The sequence below is a fragment of the Onychostoma macrolepis genome, chromosome 11 (assembly GCF_012432095.1).
Source record: "Onychostoma macrolepis isolate SWU-2019 chromosome 11, ASM1243209v1, whole genome shotgun sequence".
NCBI lineage: Eukaryota > Metazoa > Chordata > Actinopteri > Cypriniformes > Cyprinidae > Onychostoma > Onychostoma macrolepis.
This window is the reverse complement of record NC_081165.1, coordinates 18,296,690-18,321,839: the sequence shown is the minus strand read 5'-3', so window position 1 is coordinate 18,321,839 and position 25,150 is coordinate 18,296,690. Positions and strand designations below refer to the sequence as shown.

The following is a 25,150-nucleotide window of genomic DNA, read 5'->3' as shown; positions in this document are numbered from 1 at the left end:
CATCAGTGACTATTCAGCACACCCATTCATGTAATATTGCTTACATATAGCAATCATAAAACCTCCATATATTCCTTATATATCAGTCAGGAACATATTAAAAGAATATATATATATATATATGGTGGTTATGGTTTGTAGTTTTAGTGTACTGTAGTGTACTGTTACAGTGTGTGTAAGCATACTATGTACATATTTCAGAGTGACTGGTCGGTATAAATGAGGAGTTGCTTTAGTTTCAACATTTAATGTAGTTTAAAAGCTAGGACATTGTCTGATTGCTTTTGACTGTAATTTTTTCTGCACCAGGAAACATTCACTCATTATCTTTGTGTCTTGAGTAGGTGAAAATGTGTTTGTTGTGGTTTGCCCTTTTTAATTCCAAAAATCTAAGAGTGTGAGGCTGTGTGGGAGGACATGTGTGTTTGCGCGCAAAGATGTGTTTGCGTATGTGTGAAATTCAAGGGTGTACTTAGTATTTAAAACCTCAGTGAGTCATACTTATGAAACAGATGTTAGTCTTGTGAATTCTCCCACTCATTGCCACTATTTACTCTCTCTTCCCTCTCTTTCCTCACCGTTGCCATGGAGTCCTGGTCAACACCCTCTCCCAGTCTGAGAAAAGTCTCGTGAAGCATCAGTTGCTCAGACTCATGGACTTGCGATCAGTCAGCCAGAAACAGAAACCGGAGTGAACAGACAGAATCAAGATGGCAGGGCTCCAAGTATCAGCCTTCTCCTCCTCCTTTAAAATGGGCATTGCCCCTTCCCCTTCTCCGTCTGCTCCCCGCTCCTTCCCCCTCCATTTCCCTGCAGCCAAAAGTGGGGAGACGAAGGGGGATTTGGAAAGGAATTGGGGCAGATAGATTGTGAAAACCATGACAGCTGGAGCAGACCCTGGGAGGTTCCATCTTGTTAATCTATGCAGTGTTTCACTCACCTAATTGTTCCCATTTCACTCTGATCAGCAAAATAGCTGTTAAAATATTGAATGCACTGTGAAGCTTCTGCTGCCTTTATTGAGCAAGTGCTGTCTTTAAAGGTGAGCTGCTAACCGCAAATTTACTCCCCAGAGTTGGGTGCGCACATGTGGTGTGCCATCACAGTGTGCTGAACTCCCCCCAGCCCACACAGCACATTTCTTAAGAAACAATATGCAGCAGGGTCATGTGCGCCGGGGTCAGAAGTACATCGAGAATGGCAATCATGAATTTCAATTGTTTTATACACACACACATACATACATGCATACATGCATACATACATATATATATATATGTGTGTGTGTGTGTGTGTGTGTGTGTGTGTGTGTGTGTGTATATATATAAAAAATATGTGTATATTATTTTTATTTATTTATTTTTTTACTGTGGATGTTAATTAAACTAAAATTGATCAGGTCTGTTCTCACTCCCTGTTTTGATTTTTGACCTTTATACACATAGTTCACCGAAAAATGAAATCTTCAGTTCATCTTCAGAACACAAATTAAGATATTTTTGATGAAATACAAGAAATCCTTTCTGACCCTGCATAGACAGCAACACAAATACCACTTTCAAGGCCCAGAAAGATAGTAAGGGCATTGTTAAATTCTTTCTCTTCCATGTCAGAATTTGTTGAGTATTATAGCTTCATAAAATTAAGGTTGAACCATTGAAGTCTCATGGACTATTTTAACAATGTCCTTACTACCTTTCTGGGCCTTGAACGAGTCAGTTGTATTGATATCTATGCAGGGTCAGAAAGCTCTCGAATTGCATCAAAAAAATGTAATTTGTGTTCTGAAGATGAATGAAGGTCTTATGGGTTTGGAACGACATGAGGACGAGTAATTAATGAAATAATTTTCATGGGTGAACCATCCCGTTAAGGTTAAAGAATATCTTATACTATAAACTATATAGGGAGCAAGGTTACAATTAACAACAGAGCCCAAACTAAAAGGCAGTTTTTACTTTACATTAACTTTTGCATTTTCTATTCCGAGTTTTAATGTAATTCCGCTAATTAAATTTTAAATTCCTCATCAGGACAATCCAAATCAGCATACTTTTCCCATTCATAATTTATAGTTTATCCAATGATGATTTGGGTGGTTTCACAACAGTCTTACAAATAATTCCTATTCTTTGAGATTACATTATACAATTCAATGCTCTGATGACCTTGTTCTTTTCTGTGGACAATCTTCCATTACTTCAACTCAAACTGTTTGCTTTTAGTTCTGTTATGGTCTCTCTGGGGGTTCACAGTGCTAAGCTCACTGTGAAGCTGCCTGAGGCCCAGAAGTCCAAAGATTCACGACCTTAACCAAGTGCTTACGCGGTAAACCTCAACCCAGACAAGTGTGTGAGTTCAAAGATCAAAACTGATGTGGTGAGAGAAAACAGACCTGAACAATATTAGTTAAGTTAACCTACAAAGCCATATTAAAGGTCAGTTTTAAAGGTCAGTTTAAAGCATCAATGTGCTGGTCATCAGTTCTTTTTTAATCTTAAATTGAGTTGAATGTCTCGGTGAGTGGAACTGGTCTAGCAGGGTGAAACTGGGATTGAAGAAAGGTGAAGGACATGTCCAATCTCTCCAGGCCCTGGTCTTTGTCCATATAAACGCTGCTGTGCAGGAGCGAGGGTCAGGGAATCAGTGACCAGGCTGGGGGTAAGAGGGGAATCGAGGCCAGCGTTTCATTACAGAGACCTAGACCAAAACCACACGTGCCCGAGCCACTGCAGACTACTCAGTCTACTGCGGATTTCATTAACCTTGCTTTCCCACGTCCTTTTGGCAGATATATGATGAACAATGGATGCAGAATCAACTCTGAAAGTTCAAGTTCACGCAGGTAGTCCATCATATTAATTCCACTAACTTCCACTAGCATCTGACAACCAGAACGTTTCTAATTTGTCTTAGTTTTAAACAAAATATATGTTTCTTGAGCACCAAATCAGCATATTAGAATGATTTCTGAAGGATCATGTGACACTGAAGACTAGATGCTGAAAATGCTGAAAATTCAGTAGGTATAAAGTACAATTTAAATAAATAAAAATTAAAAACAGTTATTTTAAATGCAATAATATTGTTTTTTAATCTAATTTGGTCAAATAAATGCAGCTTTGGTGAGCATAAGAGACTTTCAGACACACAAAACTATTTGTCAGTCATATGAAGAAGCTTACCAGAAGAATAATAGATGTGAAATGGGTTCTTATAATGCATTTCATCATCCCTTTTGCTCTTTTCCTTTAAGTTTGCAAAGAGCACTAAATCAACGGATATGGTTTAACATGCTAAAAATATGCTGCTGTTTAAAAGACATTGTCATAGAAACCCACCTGTTTCCCAAAGAGTGTCAGCTAGAGAGAAATAACTTGCAGTACCACAGGTGCCAGACACTGTCTGCAATTGATTTCCTGTGTATCTCTGGCACAACTTCAAGAACTTCAGAGGTAAAACAAAGTTACTTTACAGCAGACATCTATAATGTAATGAGCAGTGGATTCTTACTTAGTATTAGGGGCACATTCAGTCATAACCAAGTTTGCAATATCTAACTCTTAAAAGCACTTCCAGTCCGCTATTGATTCAGATGTATTTTGTTTTCTTTTAATCATCATAGCTGGTGTGATGCTGGCCTTCTTCAGAGTAATGAATTATTTAAAAACAGCATCAAGCACCCATTTGATGATAAATTATTCATGGGTGCATGAAGAATTCGCATTTGATCAATTGTGATTCATATTGTCAGCTGAAAGCATTTTAAAGGACACTTTACTTAGTAAATATGATGAAACAGTTTTATGTGTTCAGAAACAGTGGATTGTGTCAATTGTAAAAATGATCTTTGTAAAGGTTTTGTGAAAGCATGTTGAAAGTGATGAGAATCTGTGAGTGAGTATCAGAGTGTGTGTAATGATTTTATATATACAGTATATATATATATATATATATAGTAAATAAGAAAAAAGACTGATCTGAAAATCATAAAAAAAAAAAAATTAAGGTAATGTAATAGCAGCCCTGTCATGAATATTAATGACAAATAATAGATCACAGCAAAGTGTGAAACTGAGCAACCATAAATATGTTTTTGAGTAAGTCAAGTGTGATAATGAACCAAAATAAACTACTAGTGCTAGTTTATTATTAGTCACTAGCGCTAAAAAAAAATTTTGTTTTTTTTGTTTGTTTGTTTTTTTGTTTGTTTTTTTGTTTGTTTGTTTGTTTTTGATAAACATTTTATGTTGACATTGGATAAATCTTCCTTGGTTTAAGTCTCAGTTACACATAATATAAAACACTGTGTCTGTACTTCATGTGAGGAAATAAGTTCTTCAGTCTGACTGCCTAATCATGAGGTTATAAACTTTAAAATGCAATTTCACGTAGCATAAATAACAGCAATGATGAAAATATCCTGTTTATGTACTGAACATTTATGAGATCCCTTCAGTGTATAACAGGTGTGACCCCTATTCCTGGAGAACAAGTTAAAATGTAGTGACATCTACTGTCTAACAGTGGAAATAATTTCCCAGTAATGCACTATTAATACTGTACTGTATATACTGTATAGTGTGTGTGTGTATATATATATATATATATATATATATATATATATATAATATAATATATTGTGTGTGTGTGTGTGTGTGTGTATACTTGTTTTTCTATTCAGGTGGGGACTTAAACCTGAATACACACAGACTCATGGGGACTAAATCTAAAAATGCAGAAAGTCTCCTGTAAGGGGTAGGTTTAGGTGTAGGGTTGGTGTAGGGCAATAGTACATACAGTAAGTACACTATAAAAACCATTACGCCTATGAATGTCCCCACAAGGATAGTGATACAAGTGTGTGTGTGTGTGTGTGTGTGTGTATATGCAACATATATTTGTATAAGTCTATATCTGCAACATATGGTGGTAAGGCAGAGCATAAACTAAAAGAAAGACAAAACAGGTGTAACAGAGTGTAGGCTGCAATGAAGCAGACTCTCCCTGATATGAAGGTTCTGGTGATTTGTGGAGTGCCACAAGGAACTACGCCACGCGTGAATGGGCACAGTTGGCGCAGAGGAATCAAACTAGAGTCAGTAGTTATCCAGGGTCCCCCCACAGTCGCTCTACTCCCCAGAGTGATCTCTGCATCTCTCGCTCTCGTTGGCATGGCTACTGAAATACAGTATTGCCAGGAAATGTAAATTAGGAATTTATCTGTTAAAATAATCACATATACAATGACAAAATGTGAATGTGGGTGGAAAAGACCAGCAAACAACAAAACAAATTTCATTACAGAATTTTGCTTTTTTTTTCTGAATTTTGAAAAAAAATGTCTTCTGAGTAAGAAAAAAAATGTAATTCATTCTCTCTATCTTCTTCTCTCTATCCCTCTCCTCGTCTCCCTCTCTTTTAAACAGGATTAAACTAAGAGCTTCCTACCAAAATGTTTCTTTAATCCCAGATGCAAGTAGCATCACACAGAACTTGACTGTTGGATTTACACTAATGCTGTTTGAATACTATATTCCTGTTTGCTGATATATGCTGAATGACAGTATCAGGCATAACTGCCTGCTTAAAGTGACCCTGTGTTGAACTCGCCCATTCAGTTTAAGAAAGGCCTCAGAAGTGAAATGCTTGTGAATGTTTCCAAGGTAATTGCATAGAGATGAGTTCAAGCATGCAAATCAAAAAATTAAAAAACTGATTTATACACTGTTCTCTTATACAAAAATACAGAAAAACAGTAATATTGTAAAATATTTTTACAATTTAAAATATCAATTGTCTATTTTAATACATTTTAATATATAATTTACTCCTGTGGTGACAAAGCTGAATTTTCAGCAGCCATTATGCCAGTCTTCAGTGTCACAAAATATGCAGATTTTGTGCTTAAGAAATACTTCTTCATATTAATGTTAAAAACAGTTGTGCTGCTAAATATTTATTGTGGAAATCATTATACTTTTTTCTTAATTCCTTGAGGAATAGAAATCTTTTATAACTGTCATTAAACATAAATATCTTTACTGCCAATTTTGCTAAATTTAATGTGTCCTTGCAGAATAAAAGTATTAATTTCTTAATTTTGTTTTTTACTGAAATTTACTAGATAGATAGATAGATAGATAGATAGATAGATAGATAGATAGATAGATAGATGTTTATATTGTATAAAGTACAAAAAATAATTTCTTCACTTTTTATCTAAATTAAATGCCAAGTTTTGAGAAACCTGCATGAAGCATTTGCTTGATGTATAAATTCATGCTTAAGGGTATAACTTAAAAAAAAAAAAAAGTACTGTGAGTTATGGGACTGACAGGCTCCTGGTGTACTCAGCTGCTGTGTGCACACTTACCAAGAATTACCCATCTCAAAACCTGTCCTGTCATAACACTGCATGCCACCCTTACAGACTTCACAGAGGTCTGGAGAAATATCTCCATATCTCTGAGCGACAATGCCACATCCCCTTACTGTGAGTGTAGCCGAGCGTAACCTCCACGCAGGGCCCCCCTCTGCCTGTGTTGGCCTTCCTCACAGCAGGGGTCCCATTATTGGACTCATCCAGCCGAGTGTCAGCAGTCCCCTCTTAATTCACACCGACGGTGCATTCACTCACACATCACATGGATTCACAGATCCAGCTGAGGTGGGGCCGCAGAGACCAAAACATTCAAACAAATCTTCAGATATGTGCAATGTGGAACGACACTGTAATATGAATTTATATGTGTACAGTATGTATAAAGTGGTGGAGATATTTCAGTGACTCTTTCTGCTAGTTATATCGTTTTCCAGTTGGTGGTGACAAGTGACTGTCTTTATGAGTAAGTCATTAAACCATTCATTCATTCCATTCATTCAAAAACACTGATTTAGCAACAAAACAAGTTTTTTAAATGTTCAATTTAATGTTCAAATAACAAGCAGGCATTCCCTAGTGAAAAATAAATATACTAAAATGTATTTGAAATGTATTTATTTCATGCTAAGTATGCTACAAATACATTTACAAATTTATGTACTTAAAAAATACCCTGCAACTGTACTTTTAGTATGCTAAACTGGTTTTCACGCCTGTTTCGGGTTTTGTTCTATGTTCATGTTTTCATGTCTTTTATTCTGGAGTTTAGTCATGGTCCCTGTTTGTGTCATGCTTCCCTTACCCTCATGTATTAATGCTATGGGTTCTCTTGTTCATTGTGTCATGTGTCCTGTCTCTCATTGGTTGGTTCATGTCATGTGACCGGGAATTGTTTGCTATAAGTAGCCATCATGTTGCCATTGTCTCTCGTTGCGTATTGATGTTGTAACCTGCTGTTGGTTAGTCTAGTTTGTTTATGCTATGTCAAGTCTGTTCAAGTCTCGGATTATGTTCACAGTTTTTTTTGGATCATGTTTGTAAATAAACTGCACATGGGTTCTTCCCTACGCTTGCCTCCAGTGGACTGAATGTTACACTGGTATACTTAAAGTCTGCTAAATTGAAACAAATAATTTTGTACTTAATGCACTTTAATTGTGCGGAAGTAGTGCTGAAGTCCAACTAAATGTATACTCAAGTATATTTAATTGTGTTAAAGTGGAACTATTGCAAGTCTTGCATTTAAAGACCGATTATTCAAAGATCGTAAAATAGATTGTGACTAAAACACATTTTAGGCTTAATATTAAGAAATGTGCATTGTGCACAAGTAGTACTCCGAATAAAGTTTAAATATAACTTTTATATGAGTAAGTCTCGAGCAATATGTCAGTAAATATGTTAATGAGTTTGAACTTGAACAAAGTAGTTTGAATGTTTTTGTTTTTTTAGCTTCTTACGGGATAGAAATGATCAAATCACTTTTAAATGCCACAAAACTTTAACTTTACAACACAACAAATCTACAGCAATGAAGTATGAATGTCTTTATGAGGGAGTCATTGGATCATTCACTCAACCAATTTGTTTCAAAAACTGATTCATTAAAGAATGCAACAGATATGTTTTTGTTTTTTTTAACAAGTCACTCATATTTAATCAGGAAGTCAACACCGCTACTGTGAATCCCTACAGCTGATTGTGCTTTACATTTGTTTGACACTTCTCATTGGTGAAACAAAAGTAAACTTAAATAAATGCAAGTTACTCGATATTTAGTTTTTTCTTGAACTGTTTCACAAATTACTTATAATCATTTGTACATTGAGGACAAATAATAGGAATCTATGAGAAGGGTGCCCTTTTATGAAACCCTTTTATCTTTAGATTAGCAGTTTGTAACTCTCAGCAGCAGTTTCCCACAGGAGCAAGACTGTCCTGACATGCCTGTTTATGTGTGTGCTAGCCGAGATATCAGCTATGACCTTGTTAGCCCTGCCCTTCTGTCTGCCACCTCCACACTGATCTACAGACTGCGCAAGAGATTATGCCCAGCGCGGCTAATCTAGAATAATCCACAGCCCAGGCTGCGATGCTCTCAGCTCAGGGGAACATTCTGGCAATGAGAGCAGCTTACTGAACGATACCAAAACAGAGCATCAGGAAGTCCCATCGAGTCAAACGCCAATGCAAATCCCCCCCGTTGGGTGGAATAATAACAGAGGTAATCATTTTCTGGCAACCCGATTAACAACACTTTTTCTCAATGCGAGTTCTTGTATTTGTGGGCCCAATGAGGACGGACTGTCAACTTTGAAACCCTCCCAAGTAAAGGGGGTCACATATGGTTTGGGACCACAATCGCTGAGCGGTGTGTGTGTGTCACAGATGTGCGGTTGAGATTGTTTGTGTGTGCAGTGAGCAGTCACGCTTATAACGGTGGATATTTGCCATCATTTCACCCCATTTTTGAGACCCCCAACAGAGAGACTGACATCCATGGCAGCAATTAGCAGCAATTACAGCCAGGACATTTTGATGGGAGCATAGAGTAGATTTACTGTAGCTGTGAGAGGTGAAGTGTGTCCTATCTTCATGGACATCTGCAACTGTAGGGTCTCCTCTTGTGTACTATATTTCTCTGCAATTGGTCAATTAAGCGGCTCTTAACTTCCCTTTTGTTCTCCGCCCACTTTGAAATGCAATTATGTCCTTTCTTTTCACATGGCCGATCATCAATGCGGGTCCATTAAAATCAGATTTGCATAATATAGCATGCTCTGTAGCATCAGGCTATAACAACACATTAATCAAGCAGAAGGATGTGTTACTGTTGGACAGAGTCATCTTTTAAGATGGTAATAGAGGCTGTCACAGCTCCTCGTATGGCACTAGTCAGGCCAGAGTGCGCCCTTGATTGTCGCCCTACATGTTTGCTGGCTGTCCTTGGCTCTTGGCACCCGGCAGTCGGGCCAGATGTACATGGATGACCCTGCTCCATATGTGTTCAGAGGATTAGGGTCAGCTGCTTAAGATTCAGGCCCACATTGGCTCCCTGACTCACCTTCATATGGCCCATGAAAGGGCAAAAGTGGAGAAGGGTTCCCTTTTTGCATGGTTTGGGTCAAGTAAGGATGAATTGTGAAATATTTTCACTGTTTTCAACTGATCAATGAAAACTGAGTAGCTTCATTGTAGTAAACTACACTGTAAACGTGTTCATTCGTAGAAATAACAAGCCAAATAATAAAAAGAACAGTTGTGAGGTAAAGGTTAGGATGAGGACTCAGACATGACCCTTCCCCAAGTCACAAGTTTCCCAGCGGATTCACCAAAAACGAATTACTACACACCTCCACATGACCAGCCCAACGTCAGAGCATAGAGTGAGTATTGTGGAGCATGTGAAATGCCTCGCGCATGAGAAATGCCTTGCACGTTCTAAGCACTGTGCTTTTGTTTAAGAAATTACACAGCCTACAGAGCTCATTTTTCATGTTTTATGTTTAGGTCAGAGGTCTTCAGGCTTTTTAAGGCCAAGGATACCTTGATAGATAGAGCAGAGATCTCCTGTTGCATATTGTATAAAATTATTAGTGTTACATTTTAAGCCTGGCTTGTGAGTGTAGTACCTTATGAATGAATTTACATACTTTAGTAACTGTACTGCAGAACTGTTAAATTACAGACGTCACGCACCGGATGCCGTGCACGCGCTCAGGGCAGTTGGACATAGTGGTGTATTAGAGGTAAAAAATGATACAAATATTGTTCAGTTTCTCACACAAACCGATCGTTTCGTGTCTTAGGACATCAATGTATCGTCACGAGCCGCAGGGTTTAATTTGGATTTGTCTGTGCATGTTTTTTTTACTCTCAAATATTGTGTGCCCATTGACTGGCATTATATGACTGACAGACTGCAACGGTTTGAGTTAAAAATCTTCATTTGTGTTCTACTGAAGAAACAAAGTCACCTACATCTTGGATGCCCTGTGGGTATGCAGATAAACATCAAATTTTTATTTTTGGGTGAACTATCCCTTTAAGCTTTGGTTGAAGTTAACTTTATGTGTAAGACATTTAAAGGAATAGTTCAACAAAAATGAAAATTTGCTGAATATTTACTCTCTCTCAGGCCATCCAAGATGTAAATGAGTTTGTTTCTTCATTGGAACAGTCTTGTAGAAATTTAGCATATTACATCACCTGCTCACCAATGGATCCTCTGCAAAGAATAGGAGTTGTCAAAATGAGAGTCCAAACAGCTGAGAAAAATATCACAATAATCCACACAACTCCAGTCCATTAGTTAATGTCTTGTAAAGCGTACCTGTTTGTACGGAACAAATCCATTATTGAAACGTTTTTAACTTCAGACCGTTGCTTCTGGCTGAATATGTGTCCTCTATCTATAATATTGCTTAACTTTCATTTTTACGGCACCCATTCTCAGCAGAGTGTCCATTGGTGAGGAGGTGATGTAATGCTAAATTTCTCCAAATCTGTTCTGATGCTATTTCAGAATGCACTTTAAAAAAAATCTTAACACTGTACACCGAGATTTTTCATTTCCTCTTATTTTGTGTTTTTTGGAGTTTTTTAGAATCCATTAATAATGAGAGGATTGGACAATCAGATTCCAGTGGGTGAAATCACATGTGCCTCATATGCTACAGATTACGTCTGAGCAGATGGAGAGAGAGCAACATGCATAGGGTATGCTTGGCACTCAACATTTTTAATGTAGTTACAGATAGAGGGATTCTCTCTCTCTCTCTCTCTGTCTGTCGTTCTCTGACTTTCTCTTTATCTGTCTGATTACATTGTATCACTCACATGAGCCTAGTTAGATGTAACCCGGTATGCGTTTTTCCACATTTTTCCATGTCCTCTTGGGACAAAAGGTTTTCATGTGCCAGAAAGCTATCTTGACTCTGTTGCACATTGTCAGACTGATGGTATGTGAGAGAGCAATGCTGAAAATGTAAATATTATTGTCTAGAGCTGAATGTTCCTCGTAGGAGAGACCATATTTGAAATCTTGAAATCAAAATACGGCGTTTCAGATTCAATTTTTCTTTGTTTCGGGGTGCACTATTAAATTTTTGTTGATACAATAAGCTGAAAATTATTTTCTTTTAAAAATTCTAAATATTAAACTAATGTACTATTTTGTCTAAATAAAATACAAAAAAAAAATGAATCATTTGTTTTAAATGCTAATGATTATGATACGCTATTTTAATATACAAAATGTATATTGAGATTTTTAAAATTTGGATTACACTTAACAGCATTTTTATATGGTTAGTGTTTTGCTAAATGTAGAGTAAATTAGCATGCACAATTAAATATGACCAATACCAGACCTGATACTGATAGAACACCCTAGTTTTTGTTGATATTTTTTAATATTTAAATGTCCTCTAAAGTGCTGAATATTAGGTTATTTCACTGCCTGGTGAATGAGCTCCTTTATTACATATCTGGAATACTTGGTTCTGATTGGTCAATCACTGCATTCCACAGTCAAATATGTTTCTGTAATGACCGTTAAACTTTAGAATTAATGCAAATGATCTCCTACACAGCTGTAGATGTGTTTAACATATCTTGTATGACTCTAGTTTATCTCTAATGACACAAAAGACCAATTTTATCAATTGTGAATCAATATTCCATGTGCATTTATTAATTTACTTGTTCATTCATTTTGTAAGTTGCCATATAATAATCAAGAAAAATATAGTGTGCTGCACTCATGTGCATCTGTGTTTATTTTTGTCATAATGACCTGCAAATTGTACATTATATAAGTTAATATGCTTGCTGTGTTTTTTTTTTTTTTTCTTTTCTTTTTTTCTCACAGATCCTGATTCTTAAAGTGAATGGAAACAAGTGGTGTATCATACACAATTCATACACTGCCAATGCATGCCAATGAGAAGCTGGGTCAACCACTGTGTGAAATGCATTACTCTTAATAAAAGCAATGTCCAGTCCCTCCAGTTTTTCGCGATTCCGCGATCGCTGAATACAGTGCAAAATAAGCAAAATGTCGCATTTTTTTGTGATCCTGCATAATTCGTCACTTAACCGCAAAAAAATAAATAAAAGACCTCACATAACATAAAATTATAATCATCTAACTTAATTATTTTACGTTACGTGGATTCAGATGTTGTTCATGTGTAAAACTTCGTAACGCCATTGGATCATCAAGCTCTCAGCGAAACCTCGTAACTTCACCCCGCCTCCATTCAGATTGACGCGCCGCGCGCAGCCTGGAGGAGACAGCACAACCTGATATTGCCAAGTGCAACGTGTTCCTGGGTCAACATATTTTGTTGACCCTGGAACAACATTTAAATCTGATAAAGACCTGATAAAATGTAAAAACTGTAACTTGAATGCAATGTAAGTCGCTTTGGATAAAAGCGTCTGCTAAATGCATAAATGTAAATGTAAATGTAAATGTAAATCCAAAAATATAATCTTAACCATATTCCTACACCTAAACCTAACCTTACCCATGAGTAATCCCTAAAATCAGAGGAACTGATAGATGGATTACACTGATGTACAAGCACCAAACACTGATTGTAATCCTAAACTTCACAAAAATTATAAACTGGTTCTTGAAATCTGATTGGTTAATCACAATGTTGTTCCAGGGTCAACAAAGATGTTGACCCAGGAACACGTTGCACTTGGCAATATCAGGTTTGGCGAGGAGACGGATCTCGGCTTTTTCGCAATGAAAGGGTAAATAAATAACTGATGTTTGAATAGTACAGCGTTTTCTTTACTCAAACACTACGTCTGTAAAGGCTATGTTTTTGTGTGCTTGAAGAGCGGAGAAGTAGGTTATTTGCCGTCTAGCCAATATACAATGTACGTTTTAAATATCCTGTGCATAAGCGCTTAATTTGAGATTTTGACCAAGTGTATTAAACAACAAGAAAAACTAAGCGCCCATATAGCTACAATAAACGTCATATAACCTGTAAAAGTTGATGAAAGCATATGTTGCGATGCACTTAAGTGATTAATTACTGCCGCAGACAACAGTTACAGCCGTTCTAATGACACTCCATCTCCGTCATTCGCTGGTCAAAAACTTTGTTAACTCCATTTGAACTTGAATTTCATATAATGTTAAGTGCATTAAGTGCACACTGATCAGTAAAGTCTGATACAATACCAACGCAGACGACGCAGTGTTTTTTAATTATTTAATTTTTTCCCTTTCTATTTTTTAAATATCAATATATAATATATCAATATATCAGAATTTATTAAGAGACCATACCAAATGTATGAATTGGATTTACAAGCATTATGTACACCTACAATACTTATTTGTTAATGTTTACATAGGTAAAGTGGAAAAAGGGTCCTAAGGTTGTTTTAAAAGTTAAAATGTTTCAGAATTGACTAAGAGAGCAAAATAAACCAGCTTTATGCATTTTGTTTGTTATTTGTGAATATTGTGCATCTAACACAATACATAATCTGCACGTTTAATAAACTCCAGCTGGTTCAAAATCGCATGCGATTAATCGTGCAGCCCTATGGGGACACTTAATTTCCAGCGATATCATCTACATGATTGCACAAATACTATTAGAACTGTACTGAGCTGGATGATGACATCACTGAATTCAGTAATGAAATACCTTCAACTGAAAATTTAGTGTTTACTATTGTCCTTCTGCACAAACTATTTTCCTATTTGATACTGTAAAGCTGCTTGGACACAATCTGTATTGTTAAAAGCACTATATAAATAAAGGTGACTTCACTTGAGTTAATCTGGTAAATGTGATATCATAATTTAAAAGAAAAGAAAAAAAATCGCAAATTTGTCACAAATTTATGGAAATTACCACCACAAAATCAGTCATTTTGATCGCAAAAATCACACAAAAAAATCGTGAAATCCTGGAGGGACTGAATGTCTAGAGAAGTGAAGTTGCATTATACATATGAAATGTTTTTCAAGCCTTTGGATCTGCATCTAAAAGTAGAAAATTGCTTACAATCAGACAAATCTTGTGAGGTCCCCAAATTAAATTTTTCTGGTCCCGTGCTTTGGATTTGGGTTGGAGTCTGTACCTCTGGTAATGGGCCTCACATGTTACCGATCCTGTGAAAGAACTCGAGTTCGACCCATTGGCAGATATCATACTGCATGCTGGATTTATACACATTTTTTGAGTTGCATTAAGTGGGCCTAATTTTACATGTAAATTCTGCATTAAACTTTTATTGAAAAGTAAGAATACTGATCATCTATTTCAGCATACATTAGAAAATACAACTAGGAAACAAATGCAGTAGGAAATTAATGTCTAAATTATCTATAGTCACATGTTGGTCTTGTTCTTGTTAATCATTTCTGCTTTCTTCCCAACTGATGATTTCTGGTCCTATGATTATGATTGTCAAAAAAAAAAAAAAAACTCCCCTTGTGAATAGTTAAATTTGCAATGCATTCACAGGCAAAAACATTATGTAAGTACACTGAAGAAGAAGAAGAAAAAAAAAACTCTACTGATACGAGTGCCAGATATTCTCATGTGGTAGGTTTTAAAATCTTACATCCCCCAAATTTGATTGAAAGTTTTGCTTGCATCTGATATTTAAACACAGACACACCTACAAATTACAAAACATTTCATTAGGCATGACTAAACTATAATACTGAGTTGTAACCAATCAGAGCGTTTGTGTGTGTTAGTGAGGTCAGGCATTAGGTTTACTTAAATGGAGAGAGTTGCTCTCTCATTCACACACTGCTCAAATCCAGGATCACTCTTCAGTTGAAAACTTTCTTCAAGACGAACACACAACACTAACATGCATAGTAAAGATCAAATCTGGTAAGTTTTCTTTCCATTTTAAGGTTGAAAATATATCTTAGGATTGTGTGTATGAAGGAAAATAGCATACATAACTACTTTTTGTCAAAAATGTAAAAGTTTAGCTCTGTTTAATGCTGGATATTGTATGTCATTTTACTGTATAAAACATGATTCTGGTCAAGAAAAGGGGTATTTGCCATTTTTAATCAATAATGCCAATATAATACTTCTTAATAGTCACAATAGACCTGAAATGGAACAGTCCACAATGTGCAGCAAATGAATCATGTTTCATTTTTGTTGAAATCATGTTTTAAATTCCACAATTTTCTCTGAGTTTAAATAGGGAGTCTGGCTTTTAGTTTAATTAAGTTTTTTTTTTTCTCTCTCTCTCTCTCATCACCAGCCATGAAGACTATCGGATAACTGCAGACTGGTTGCTGTCCCAGACACAACACAGACCTAAAGTAGCCATCATCTGCGGCTCTGGACTGGGAATGCTGGCAGATGCGCTCAAATGCCAAGACTCTTTCAAATACTCTGACATCCCTGGTTTTCCTCAGAGCACAGGTAATATGCTGCTCAGAGCATGCATCAGACAAAGTATCAGCTAAAAATAGTATATCGTGCTAGCACGTTACACTGTTAAATCTTTAGCCTGCAGAAAATTTCAATTTTAAGCCTTACATTTTAAAGTGACAAAATTACAACAAGCAGATTCATTGCACCATTTTTGACTAAATTAGTGAGAAAAAAAATTAAGTTGTAACTTGAATAATGTTGACATTATTATGATGTTAAATGGAGGGAAATTATGTTGTAATGCTTGTATGTGCTGTGTGTATTGAAACAGTGAAGGGTCATGCTGGAAGGCTGGTTTTTGGAGAGCTCAAAGGGAAGACCTGCGTGTGCATGCAGGGCCGATTCCACATGTATGAGGGACACTCACTATGCAAGGTGTGACCTTTTTAAACCAGTGGCACTAAATGCTGCACTTCTTTTCCATAAATTATGGAACATTTAATCATTTTAATGTGAATGAAAGTACTCTATTAATTTCTTTAAAAACATCTTGACCCTAAACTTTTCAATGATATTGTACATTTTTATCAATTTCTAACACATTTTAATATCCCATCAGGCTTTATTTGCATAATGGCTCAGGATCTGTGTGTCTTGATAGTTTCACAAATCTCTCACGTGTCACAAATGCATTCCAAAAGTGAATCCAAAACACTGTTCTATTCATGCTGTGTCATGCTGCAGTCTAGAATGATGATAGAATAAGGAGATTTTTTCTTTTTGGATGCTCGCACAGTGTATTCACTCCATCCCGGTCATGCTGATTTGAGTCACATGCTGTAATCAGAGCACAATGAACTATTCAGTGAAACTTTTGTGTGGTTTATATAACACAGGGTTAGATTAAAATGGCTTATTGGAGGTATCCCTGTACAGTACACCCGCAAGCTTTTGAAAGTTCATTACAAAGGTGCTGGATGTTGAAAATGGATTGACAGAATTTGCGCTTGTGTTCCTCAGGTCACTTTTCCAGTAAGAGTGTTTAAGCTACTGGGTGTCGAAACCTTGATTGTCACTAATGCTGCAGGGTCATTAGCGGACAGTTATAACTGTGGTGATATTATGATCATACGTGACCACATTAACTTCCCTGGACTTGCTGGACTGAATCCGCTCAATGGCCCTAATGATGATAAGTGAGTATCAATGTACATGTTGAAGTGAGTTAGGAAAGCGTTAATTCATTAGAATCACCATTACAAGGAATGGAATCATTTATCTGTTGCTGTCAAGGTTTGGTCCTCGATTTCCACCCATGTCTGGGGTTTATGACAAAAGCCTACGGAAGATGGCGTTCGACATCTGTAAGAGCATGGGCGTCTCCCAGTATGTCCAAGAAGGCGTCTACTGCATGGTGGGAGGACCCAACTTTGAGAGCATAGCTGAGGCCCGCCTTCTGCACAAACTGGGAGTGGATGCAGTTGGTAAGCTGGTGTCTCATATGGAAATCAGTGGCTACCAGAAATTATAGTTAATATAATAACATTCTAATGTTGATTTATATTGAGATTGACTAATGGTTACATTTTATTGCATTATTACAATTTTAGTCTTTTATTAATTGTAAAAATAGAGCATGCACAATTAAATATCCAACATCGATCTTTGCCAATGAATTATAATAATCTAATATTGACTTAATAACCAATATATCATGCATCCGTAGTTTTTGTTTTTACTTTTCATGTTTTAATGTCCTTGAAAGTGCTGAATTTTAGGTTATTTCACTGCCTGATGAATGAGCTCCTTTATTACACGGCTCTCTGGAATGCTTGGTTCTGATTGGTCAATCACTGCATTCCACAGACTCATAATTTTCTGTAATGACCATTAAACTGTATAATTGACCGCTGTGCCGAGCATCTGATTTCCTGCACAGCTGTGTTAGTTTCACATTTCTTGTGTCACTCTGTAGTGACATTATAGGTTTATATCATAGTCATAATAGAATTTTTAGTCACACTTTATTTTAAGGTCCAATTCTTATTAACAAGCCATTAACTAGGACTTTTGCCTCAAACTCCTAATTTGCTGCTTATTAATAGTTAGTAAGGTAGTTGTTAAGTTTAGGTATTTATGGATGTAGAAATATGGTCATGCAGAATATGTGTTTTTATCAGTACTAATAAACAGCCAATATGTTAATAATATGCATGTTAATAAACAACTAGTTAATAGTGAGAATTGGTCCCTATACTAAAGTGTTGCCAAATATTTCTACTGACATAATAGAATAATTTCTTAAACTTAAATCAATATTCCAAGTGCATTTATATTTGTAGTTGTTAAGTAGCCATGTAATAAGCCAGTAGCAAAATTGTATTGTATAGAAATAGTAAGACATATTGTTATATTGCCTTTAAAGGAATGAGTACTGCACCGGAAGTGTTGGTCGCCAGTCATTGTGGCATGAGGGTCTTCGGTCTCTCCCTCATCACTAACAAAGTGGTGAAAAGCTATGAGGACAATGAGTCTGTCAATCATGAAGCTGTGCTGGAAGTGAGCAAAATGCGTTCGGAGACGCTGCAGGCGCTCGTCACAGAGCTCATCAACCGCATGGACATCAACAACAACACCGCATGATCTTATCAACACTGTAACTGCCAATCAAAACCTCATCCAGGAACATCTGCAGCTATACTATGATCATGTTTTTCATTTCTTTATACTTTTCAATAACACATTTTAAATAATTAAATGTCAAGATTTTACTATTTGCAGTGATCACAAATATGATGTAGTTTGATGGTGCCATAACAACCAACTTTTAACATTGGACTATTCCACATGTTATTCATTAAATATTAGTCTTTTTTTGGTGCTGTGAAGGCTGTATATGCCTTTGTATATTGATGTTTTCATAATATTAATCCCACCTTTATGTGAGGAATTATGCAGGAAAAAAATGTATGCACTGCTGTTCATTATACAAAGTAATATAATTCCTAATGTTAATATTTTGACTATAAAGTTGGACATTTAAATCATTGTTATGCTATTTATAATACATTTTATATTTACTGTTTGCGTTGTAAATGTGCCACTAAATATAGACCTTTTTGTATAACCTTCTCTTCTATAAACATGCATCTTATCTATAATGCAGAAATGACAGCAATTAAAGTGTATTTTGAAAACAAGTATATTGTAAATCATTTCCATTACAACATCATGAAAGTTTTTAATTATGTATTTAGAGAGAGTTGGACAATACAAAGCCATTAATTAAACTTATTAATTTCCCATTAAATAATAATTTTAAAAAAGAACAGTAAAAAGAACTTGTTTTTACAAATGACAGAAAAAATAATTGTCACAACTGAATTCTTTATGCTCTCAATTTTTGCTACAATCACATAGAATATATAGGGATTTATAGAAGTTCATAAAGACATGTTCTTTATTGTTAGGCCACATAATGATAATAGTACAGCGCAGTTTTGCGCATGCTCAGAATGTCCACTAGATGGCAGCAGAAGTACGCTGTCCAGGCGTGTTTCTCCGGTTGCCATGGCAAACTTGTGAAATGTTGGAACTGTCGGTAAATTTGATGTCGACGGCTCTGAAGAAGAAATCAACATGGAAGGTCAAGATATGCATAACTTCAAATCCGTGGTATGACTGACTGTGTTATGGTCATGTATTGTAATGTTACTGTAGTGGTCTGGCATTTTTTGGCATAATGAAAAGGTTTGCAGTACACACCCCATTTATTCTTTCATGTATGAGTATTGCTTTCTGTAAAAATTAACAAATATTTTTCCAGGATTACAGAAAATGGGAGCGAAATACAAGACTTAAACCTCTGCTCTGGGCAACTCCTCATCATAAAACTAACAAAGGAGAAATCAGACCATCTCTGACTGGAAAATCAGGTGTAAACATGGGTATGTATGGATCAAAGCTTCTGCTGTTGTGAGGCATGTCTGTCTTTATGAATTCTTTTGTTATCTCTGCTTTATGAACAGGAAAATCTCAATCTCATGTCCACAATGATTTCACAACACTCCCCAAATTCCCTTCGAGAAGGACAGCTGAAAAAGTGGAACAGGACCAGATCACCTCAAAGACGAAATACAACATCAAAGAACTGATGGTGTGTATTATAAGGAAGGAAAGCAGACTTTAATAGTTCACTTGTGCTTAGTTTGGTGTATATGCCATGTCAACGGCTGCAATCTGTTGTAGTTACTCATCAAATCCAGGAAAGAAGCAATAAAAGACCTGGAGGAGATCTGTGAACAGCTTCAAGAGAGGAACCTGCAGATGGCCAGAAGCATAATGGAGACAGACAGAAGCTCATTCGCCAGAACCAATGAACTACTCATCCAGACAGAGCAAAAGAGGGTAAGCGTCTTTAGATCCTACTGTACACACATTGTGCACTGAACTCAAAAGTATTGAGTATCCCTAACCAGTGAAACATGATCTTTTATGTTCTTTCTAGAGATCTACGGTAGCTTTGAAACGATGGAATGACAGTCTTATTAGAAGTGCCAAAGCAGAGCTGAGAGATATAAAGGAAGCATCACAGACACATCTCAGCGGTTAGTTTATAGTTCATCAGTTAGTCTTCATCATTTTCAAACACAATATGTACACTACACAGCCCAAAATTTTAATATATTTTATAATGTAATTTATTCTTGTGACAGCAAAGCTGAATTTTCAGCAGTCATTACTCCAGTTTTCAGTGTCACATGATCCTTCAGAAATCTTTTTAATATGCTGATTTAGTGCTCAAGAAACAAGAAAATTGAAAAGTTTCTGCTTTATATTTTTGTGGAAACCATAATATATATATATATTTTTTTTTTCAGGATTTTTTGATAAATAGAAAGTTCAGATAACAGCATTTATTTGAAATAACAAAATCTTTGGAAGTGTAATTATTTTTACCTTCTTTTTTGATCAATGTAATGCATCCTTGCAAAATAAAAGCATTTCTTTATTATTATTATTATTATTATTATTAATAATAATAATTGTAATGATCCCAGAACTATAGTTCACTTGAACTGTAGTGTTCATCAAAGCAGGTGCCTAAAATCAAGCATGTAGAAACATTTAATGTAGAATGAGGCCCTCTTCTGTTCCAGCATGGTAATGCCCCTATGCACACAGAGAGGTCCACGTGTTTGGGTATCAACATCCTTTTGGCCATATAATGTTGCTTCTGCAATGGTTGTTAATGGTAAAGAAAAAACAAACAACCCCAAACTGCAGCAACAAATTTCAGCTGACTTCATCTGATAATTGTAGGTTTGCAGAAGCAGTTGGATCTGCTAAAAGCGAAGGTGGTAGAGGCTCAGAAAGAGCTCCGCAGACTGAAGACATACAAAGATATGGAGTTCCCAGTCAAGGCCTTGCAGATTGCAGACATGGAAAGAAAGCTGGACAGACTGAAAGCGATTCAGCAGGTAAAATATGAGCAGGGCTTACTGCTGGATGACTGAGTAAAAAGTAATCCAAGTTATATCCAGGAAAATCCTTTATTTATTAAAAAACACATGTGGTTCCAGCTCCCATAAGAACACTTCAATGTGCAATAACAATGTAGTGTATTTGCCCCTTTATAATTGACAGAAAGAGCAAGAAGATTTGAATCTGTTTTTTAAGAAAGAAATGGTCAATTTGGAGAGACGCCAGTGCCAAAGAGAACAAGAAGTGCTGTCTGCTGTTGTTGAGGTAAAGAAGCTTTTCTGTGTTGATTTTTAGATTTATGTTATTTTAAATGGAGATCTTTTTTTGCTTTAGGAGCTTCATAAAAAAATGCATTTGTTGTTTGATTTTCAGAAACATGCTTCCCATATCCCTCCCATTGTCAAACTGATGGCTTCACAGAATGATACAATGAGGGAAGAGATTCATAAACAGAAAAGTGTAATTATTTTTTATTTAAAAAATATACATTAAAGTTTATTATTGAGTATTAAAGTGGAATTAATATTTTAAAATTTTACACTTATTTACATTGTAAATTTAATTTACTCTATATATTTTTTAAGTTGGTAATGGAAATGCAGCGAAAGAATGAAGAGCTAAGGAAGAGTATTCAGGAACTGCAACTATCAAAACCAAAAAACATCAGGAGAGAGATCTTTCCAGATGTTTTCCTGAAACCAGACAAGTAAGTAGATAATGACATTAAGTTATTGAGGCAAACAGCTTCTTTATCACAAACTTATGTCCTCTTATGTCCTCAATTAACACAAGAACATTGCCAAGCTCTTCAGCTCAAGCATTCCCAAGTTATACAATAATTGCAGTTGCAGAGAAACATTCTCACAAAACTGGCCACTTGAAAGGAAGTTCAACAAACCCCTCGAAATGTCTAACAGTGTTAGTATGACCCGACCCCTCCCATAAACAGATATAGAACAGCAACACTTAGAGAACTTCACTATCAAGGGCCTTCTCAAACATACTGACAGCTCACAGCCCATGAGAATTTAACTTCCAATATGAGATAAGATGCTCATTTAATGCACTGAAAAACAATTTAAAGAAATAGTTCACCCGAAAAATGAAAATTCTGGCATTATTTAGTCATCATCATGTTGTTCCAAACCTGTAAGACTTCTTTGCAAAAGAAGAAATTCTGAAGGAATTCGCAACTGACAATAGGGTCCAAAACCAAATTAGACTCCCTTGAATTTCATTGTATAAAGTAAAAACACAAACAAAACAATTTCCTAAAAGCATCATTAGTCTATTATGGTTGCCATTACTAAGATTTGAGTGTATAGTACAGTAGTCATCAGGATCTCCACCACTTTCATGTGTTGTCATTAATACCAGTCCTATGTTGTTGAAACAATGTGTGACCATATTGGAAATGACATGAGAGCGAGTACAAGATGGCTGAATTTAAATTTTTGGGTGAACGATCATGCAAATATGTATGATGAGCAACATGTTCACTACCCAGTAAGCTTTTTTGGAGACTGGAGAGGAGCGTTGCAAATCAGATACTGTAAACTAGAGGAAAAAGTACCCTATCTACTTTCAAACAAATGCTTGGTTTGGAAAAAGCATTGAGCTGATGGAGATGGTGTTATATTACACAGTTTTGGAAAAGACTCCAAAGGCCATCTTAAAGATAAATGAAGAACAAGAGATTGCTGTGCATTCATGGAATCCCTGGCACCCATTAAAGGTTAATGAAGGTTTCACATTTCCCAACAGTCTGTTCCAAAACAGCATGTCATTTTCCTCTCCATGACAATCAGTCATATCTCCAAAACAATCGGACACTTTATTCCAAGGTCCTGCGAGTGCATGCACAACCTCTTGCCACCCATGGGAGCTGTTATTATCACAGATAAGATTTATTCATATGGACCTTCGGTCCTTAAGTGTTTTGCCCTAGGGGACAAAGGACATGGAAAACAAGCAAAAAACATTCACTGTATTCACATATCATGTCACACTGAGCACCAAGTTATAAAGGTTTCCATTAAATGGAGATAATGATAAACAGATCTGGGATTTCCTGCTCTGCTCGTGACAGAGACATGGCTTTAGTATCTGCAGATGTACTGAGCCCCAGCAGAGAAAGTTCTCATGTTTCCTGTCTTAAACAAACTGTCTCAGGCTGTGGTGTTTAAGGGCAGATGTCCTATAAGGAGTCCTCCTGATTTACTTGATATTTGCACCAAAAAAAATGAAGATTCTGTCATCATTTGTTGTTCCAAACCTGTATGAAATTATTCTGTGGAACACAAAAGAAGTATTTTTTGTCCGTTGTCCATAGTTTTGGACCCTATTGACATTCATTTTATGGGCAAAAGCCGTTCTTCTGAATATCTTCACTTGGTTTGCAGCAACATGAGGGAGAGTAAATGATGACTGAATTTTCATTTTTGGGTGAACTATCCCTTTATGGCCATATAATGGCTATATACAGTTGCTGTCTGTGTTTTCTGTATTTTAGGTGTACTCCAGATATGGACGTCCATCTCAATATACCTCAAGTGGATTTGCTCCCTGTGTAGCCTCGTGCTGAAGGCATTACCTTTTTGAGTCTTCCCTTGAGCTGCTATATATTACTGAGGAAAATCAATGAAGCCACTTCATTAAATCATTTTACTCAGTCAAACAATTGTACAGATCTTCTTTTTGTTATTTGTCTTTGCTTTCAGTTTGTTTTATAGGTTTTATCATCTCTTTTTTTTTAAAAAACACAATATATTGCACTCTAGTGCAAATGCCATGATTTACTGATGTGCTTTTAGACATGCAACCGCATACATGTATTTTTGTGTTTCACAAAATGACCACTTTTATTTGGTAAGTAGTAACAAAATACCTCTTTACAAGCAAGTCTTTTTCTACTAGCATACCTACAATAGTCTCATTGTAAATATACTAACATTCAGAAATTTTTGAAAGAAGCCTCCTGTGCTCACCAAGGGCATTTATTTGATCTAAAATACAGTAAAAATATTTATATTGTGAAATATTAGCATTTAAAAGTAATTTAAAACTGTTTTCTGTTTTAATAATGTTTCAAAATGTAATTTATTCCTATTCTGCCAAAATTAAATTTTCAGCAAACATTACTCTCCAGTCTTAAGTGTCACAATGAAATGATGATTTGGTGTTCAAGAAACATTTGTACATTTTACAGTGTTGAAAAAAGTTGTGCTGCTTAATATTTTATGGGAACCAACCGTGGTCCTTTTTTTTCAGGATTCTTTGATGAATAGAAAGTTCAAAAGAACAGCATTTATTTGAAATTGAAATATTTGTAACATTATAAATGTCTTTTACTGTAACTTCTGATCAGTTTATTGTATCCTTGCTGGATAAAGTACTAAATGTCTTTCAATCAATCAATCAATAAAAATAATAATAATAATAAAAAAGATCTTACTGACCCCAAACTTTTGATCGGTGATGTATGGCAAAGTCTTAAAATGTATATACAGTGGGGCAAAAAAGTATTTAGTCAGCCACCAATTGTGCAAGTTCTCCCACTTAAAAAGATGAGAGAGGCCTGTAATTTTCATCATGGGTATACCTCAACTATGAGAGACAAAATGAGAAAAAAAAAAATCCAGAAAATCACATTGTAGGATTTTTAAAGAATGAATTGGTAAATTCCTCGGTAAAATAAGTATTTGGTCACCTACAAACAAGCAAGATTTCTGGCTCTCACAGACCTGTAACTTCTTCTTTAAGAGGCTCTTCTGTCCTCCACTCATTACCTGTATTAATGGCATCTGTTTGAACTTGTTATCAGTATAAAAGACACCTGTCCACAACCTCAAACAGTCCAACTCCAAACTCCACCATGGCCAAGACCAAA

The 25,150-nt window shown here is 35.9% G+C and overlaps 2 protein-coding genes and 1 long non-coding RNA gene across 7 annotated transcripts in view; all 3 read left to right on the top strand.

Annotated features, from left to right (window-relative positions):
• Nucleotides 1-12,432, top strand: part of LOC131549651 (uncharacterized) — a 66,085-nt gene extending 53,653 nt beyond the window's left edge. The window contains exons 2-3 of the long non-coding RNA XR_009273455.1: nucleotides 10,992-11,104; nucleotides 12,258-12,432. This is a non-coding gene — a long non-coding RNA (uncharacterized LOC131549651). The remainder of the gene's footprint in view (nucleotides 1-10,991; nucleotides 11,105-12,257) is intronic.
• Nucleotides 12,433-13,064: 632 nt separating this feature from the next.
• pnp4a (purine nucleoside phosphorylase 4a) lies at nucleotides 13,065-18,971 on the top strand. Of its 4 annotated transcripts, XM_058792012.1 has the most exons (8): nucleotides 13,127-13,153; nucleotides 14,893-14,973; nucleotides 15,201-15,273; nucleotides 15,662-15,825; nucleotides 16,109-16,212; nucleotides 16,798-16,973; nucleotides 17,071-17,261; nucleotides 18,203-18,971. In XM_058792012.1, the coding sequence occupies exons 3-8, from the start codon at nucleotides 15,251-15,253 to the stop codon at nucleotides 18,418-18,420; spliced, it is 876 nt and encodes a 291-aa protein (XP_058647995.1). In that variant the 5' UTR covers nucleotides 13,127-13,153; nucleotides 14,893-14,973; nucleotides 15,201-15,250; the 3' UTR covers nucleotides 18,421-18,971. The 4 variants fall into 4 exon arrangements, with proteins under 4 accessions (XP_058647993.1, XP_058647996.1, XP_058647995.1 ...); XM_058792010.1 differs by lacking the exon at nucleotides 15,201-15,273 and having other exon boundaries at nucleotides 13,065-13,153; XM_058792013.1 differs by lacking the exons at nucleotides 14,893-14,973; nucleotides 15,201-15,273 and having other exon boundaries at nucleotides 13,087-13,153.
• Nucleotides 18,972-19,336: 365 nt separating this feature from the next.
• c11h20orf96 (chromosome 11 C20orf96 homolog) lies at nucleotides 19,337-24,538 on the top strand. Of its 2 annotated transcripts, none has more exons than XM_058791795.1 (10): nucleotides 19,337-19,452; nucleotides 19,604-19,724; nucleotides 19,806-19,933; nucleotides 20,026-20,184; nucleotides 20,285-20,384; nucleotides 21,100-21,257; nucleotides 21,424-21,525; nucleotides 21,634-21,720; nucleotides 21,846-21,967; nucleotides 23,774-24,537. In XM_058791795.1, the coding sequence occupies exons 1-10, from the start codon at nucleotides 19,417-19,419 to the stop codon at nucleotides 23,832-23,834; spliced, it is 1,074 nt and encodes a 357-aa protein (XP_058647778.1). In that variant the 5' UTR covers nucleotides 19,337-19,416; the 3' UTR covers nucleotides 23,835-24,537. The 2 variants fall into 2 exon arrangements, with proteins under 2 accessions (XP_058647778.1, XP_058647779.1); XM_058791796.1 differs by having other exon boundaries at nucleotides 19,395-19,527; nucleotides 23,774-24,538.
• The last annotated feature ends 612 nt before the right edge of the window (nucleotides 24,539-25,150 follow it).

Excerpts from the sequence above, each read along its gene's own strand:
- c11h20orf96 (XM_058791795.1), top strand. The coding sequence starts at position 19,417 with ATGGAAGGTCAAGATATGCATAACTTCAAATCCGTG. Across the intron at positions 19,934-20,025 it reads ACAACATCAAAGAACTGATG|TTACTCATCAAATCCAGGAA; the intron begins GTGTGTATTATA and ends AATCTGTTGTAG. Across the intron at positions 20,385-21,099 it reads ATCACAGACACATCTCAGCG|GTTTGCAGAAGCAGTTGGAT; the intron begins GTTAGTTTATAG and ends TGATAATTGTAG.
- pnp4a (XM_058792010.1), top strand. The coding sequence starts at position 13,074 with ATGTTGACCCAGGAACACGTTGCACTTGGCAATATCAGGTTTGGCGAG. Across the intron at positions 16,974-17,070 it reads AATGGCCCTAATGATGATAA|GTTTGGTCCTCGATTTCCAC; the intron begins GTGAGTATCAAT and ends GTTGCTGTCAAG. Across the intron at positions 17,262-18,202 it reads ACTGGGAGTGGATGCAGTTG|GAATGAGTACTGCACCGGAA; the intron begins GTAAGCTGGTGT and ends TTGCCTTTAAAG.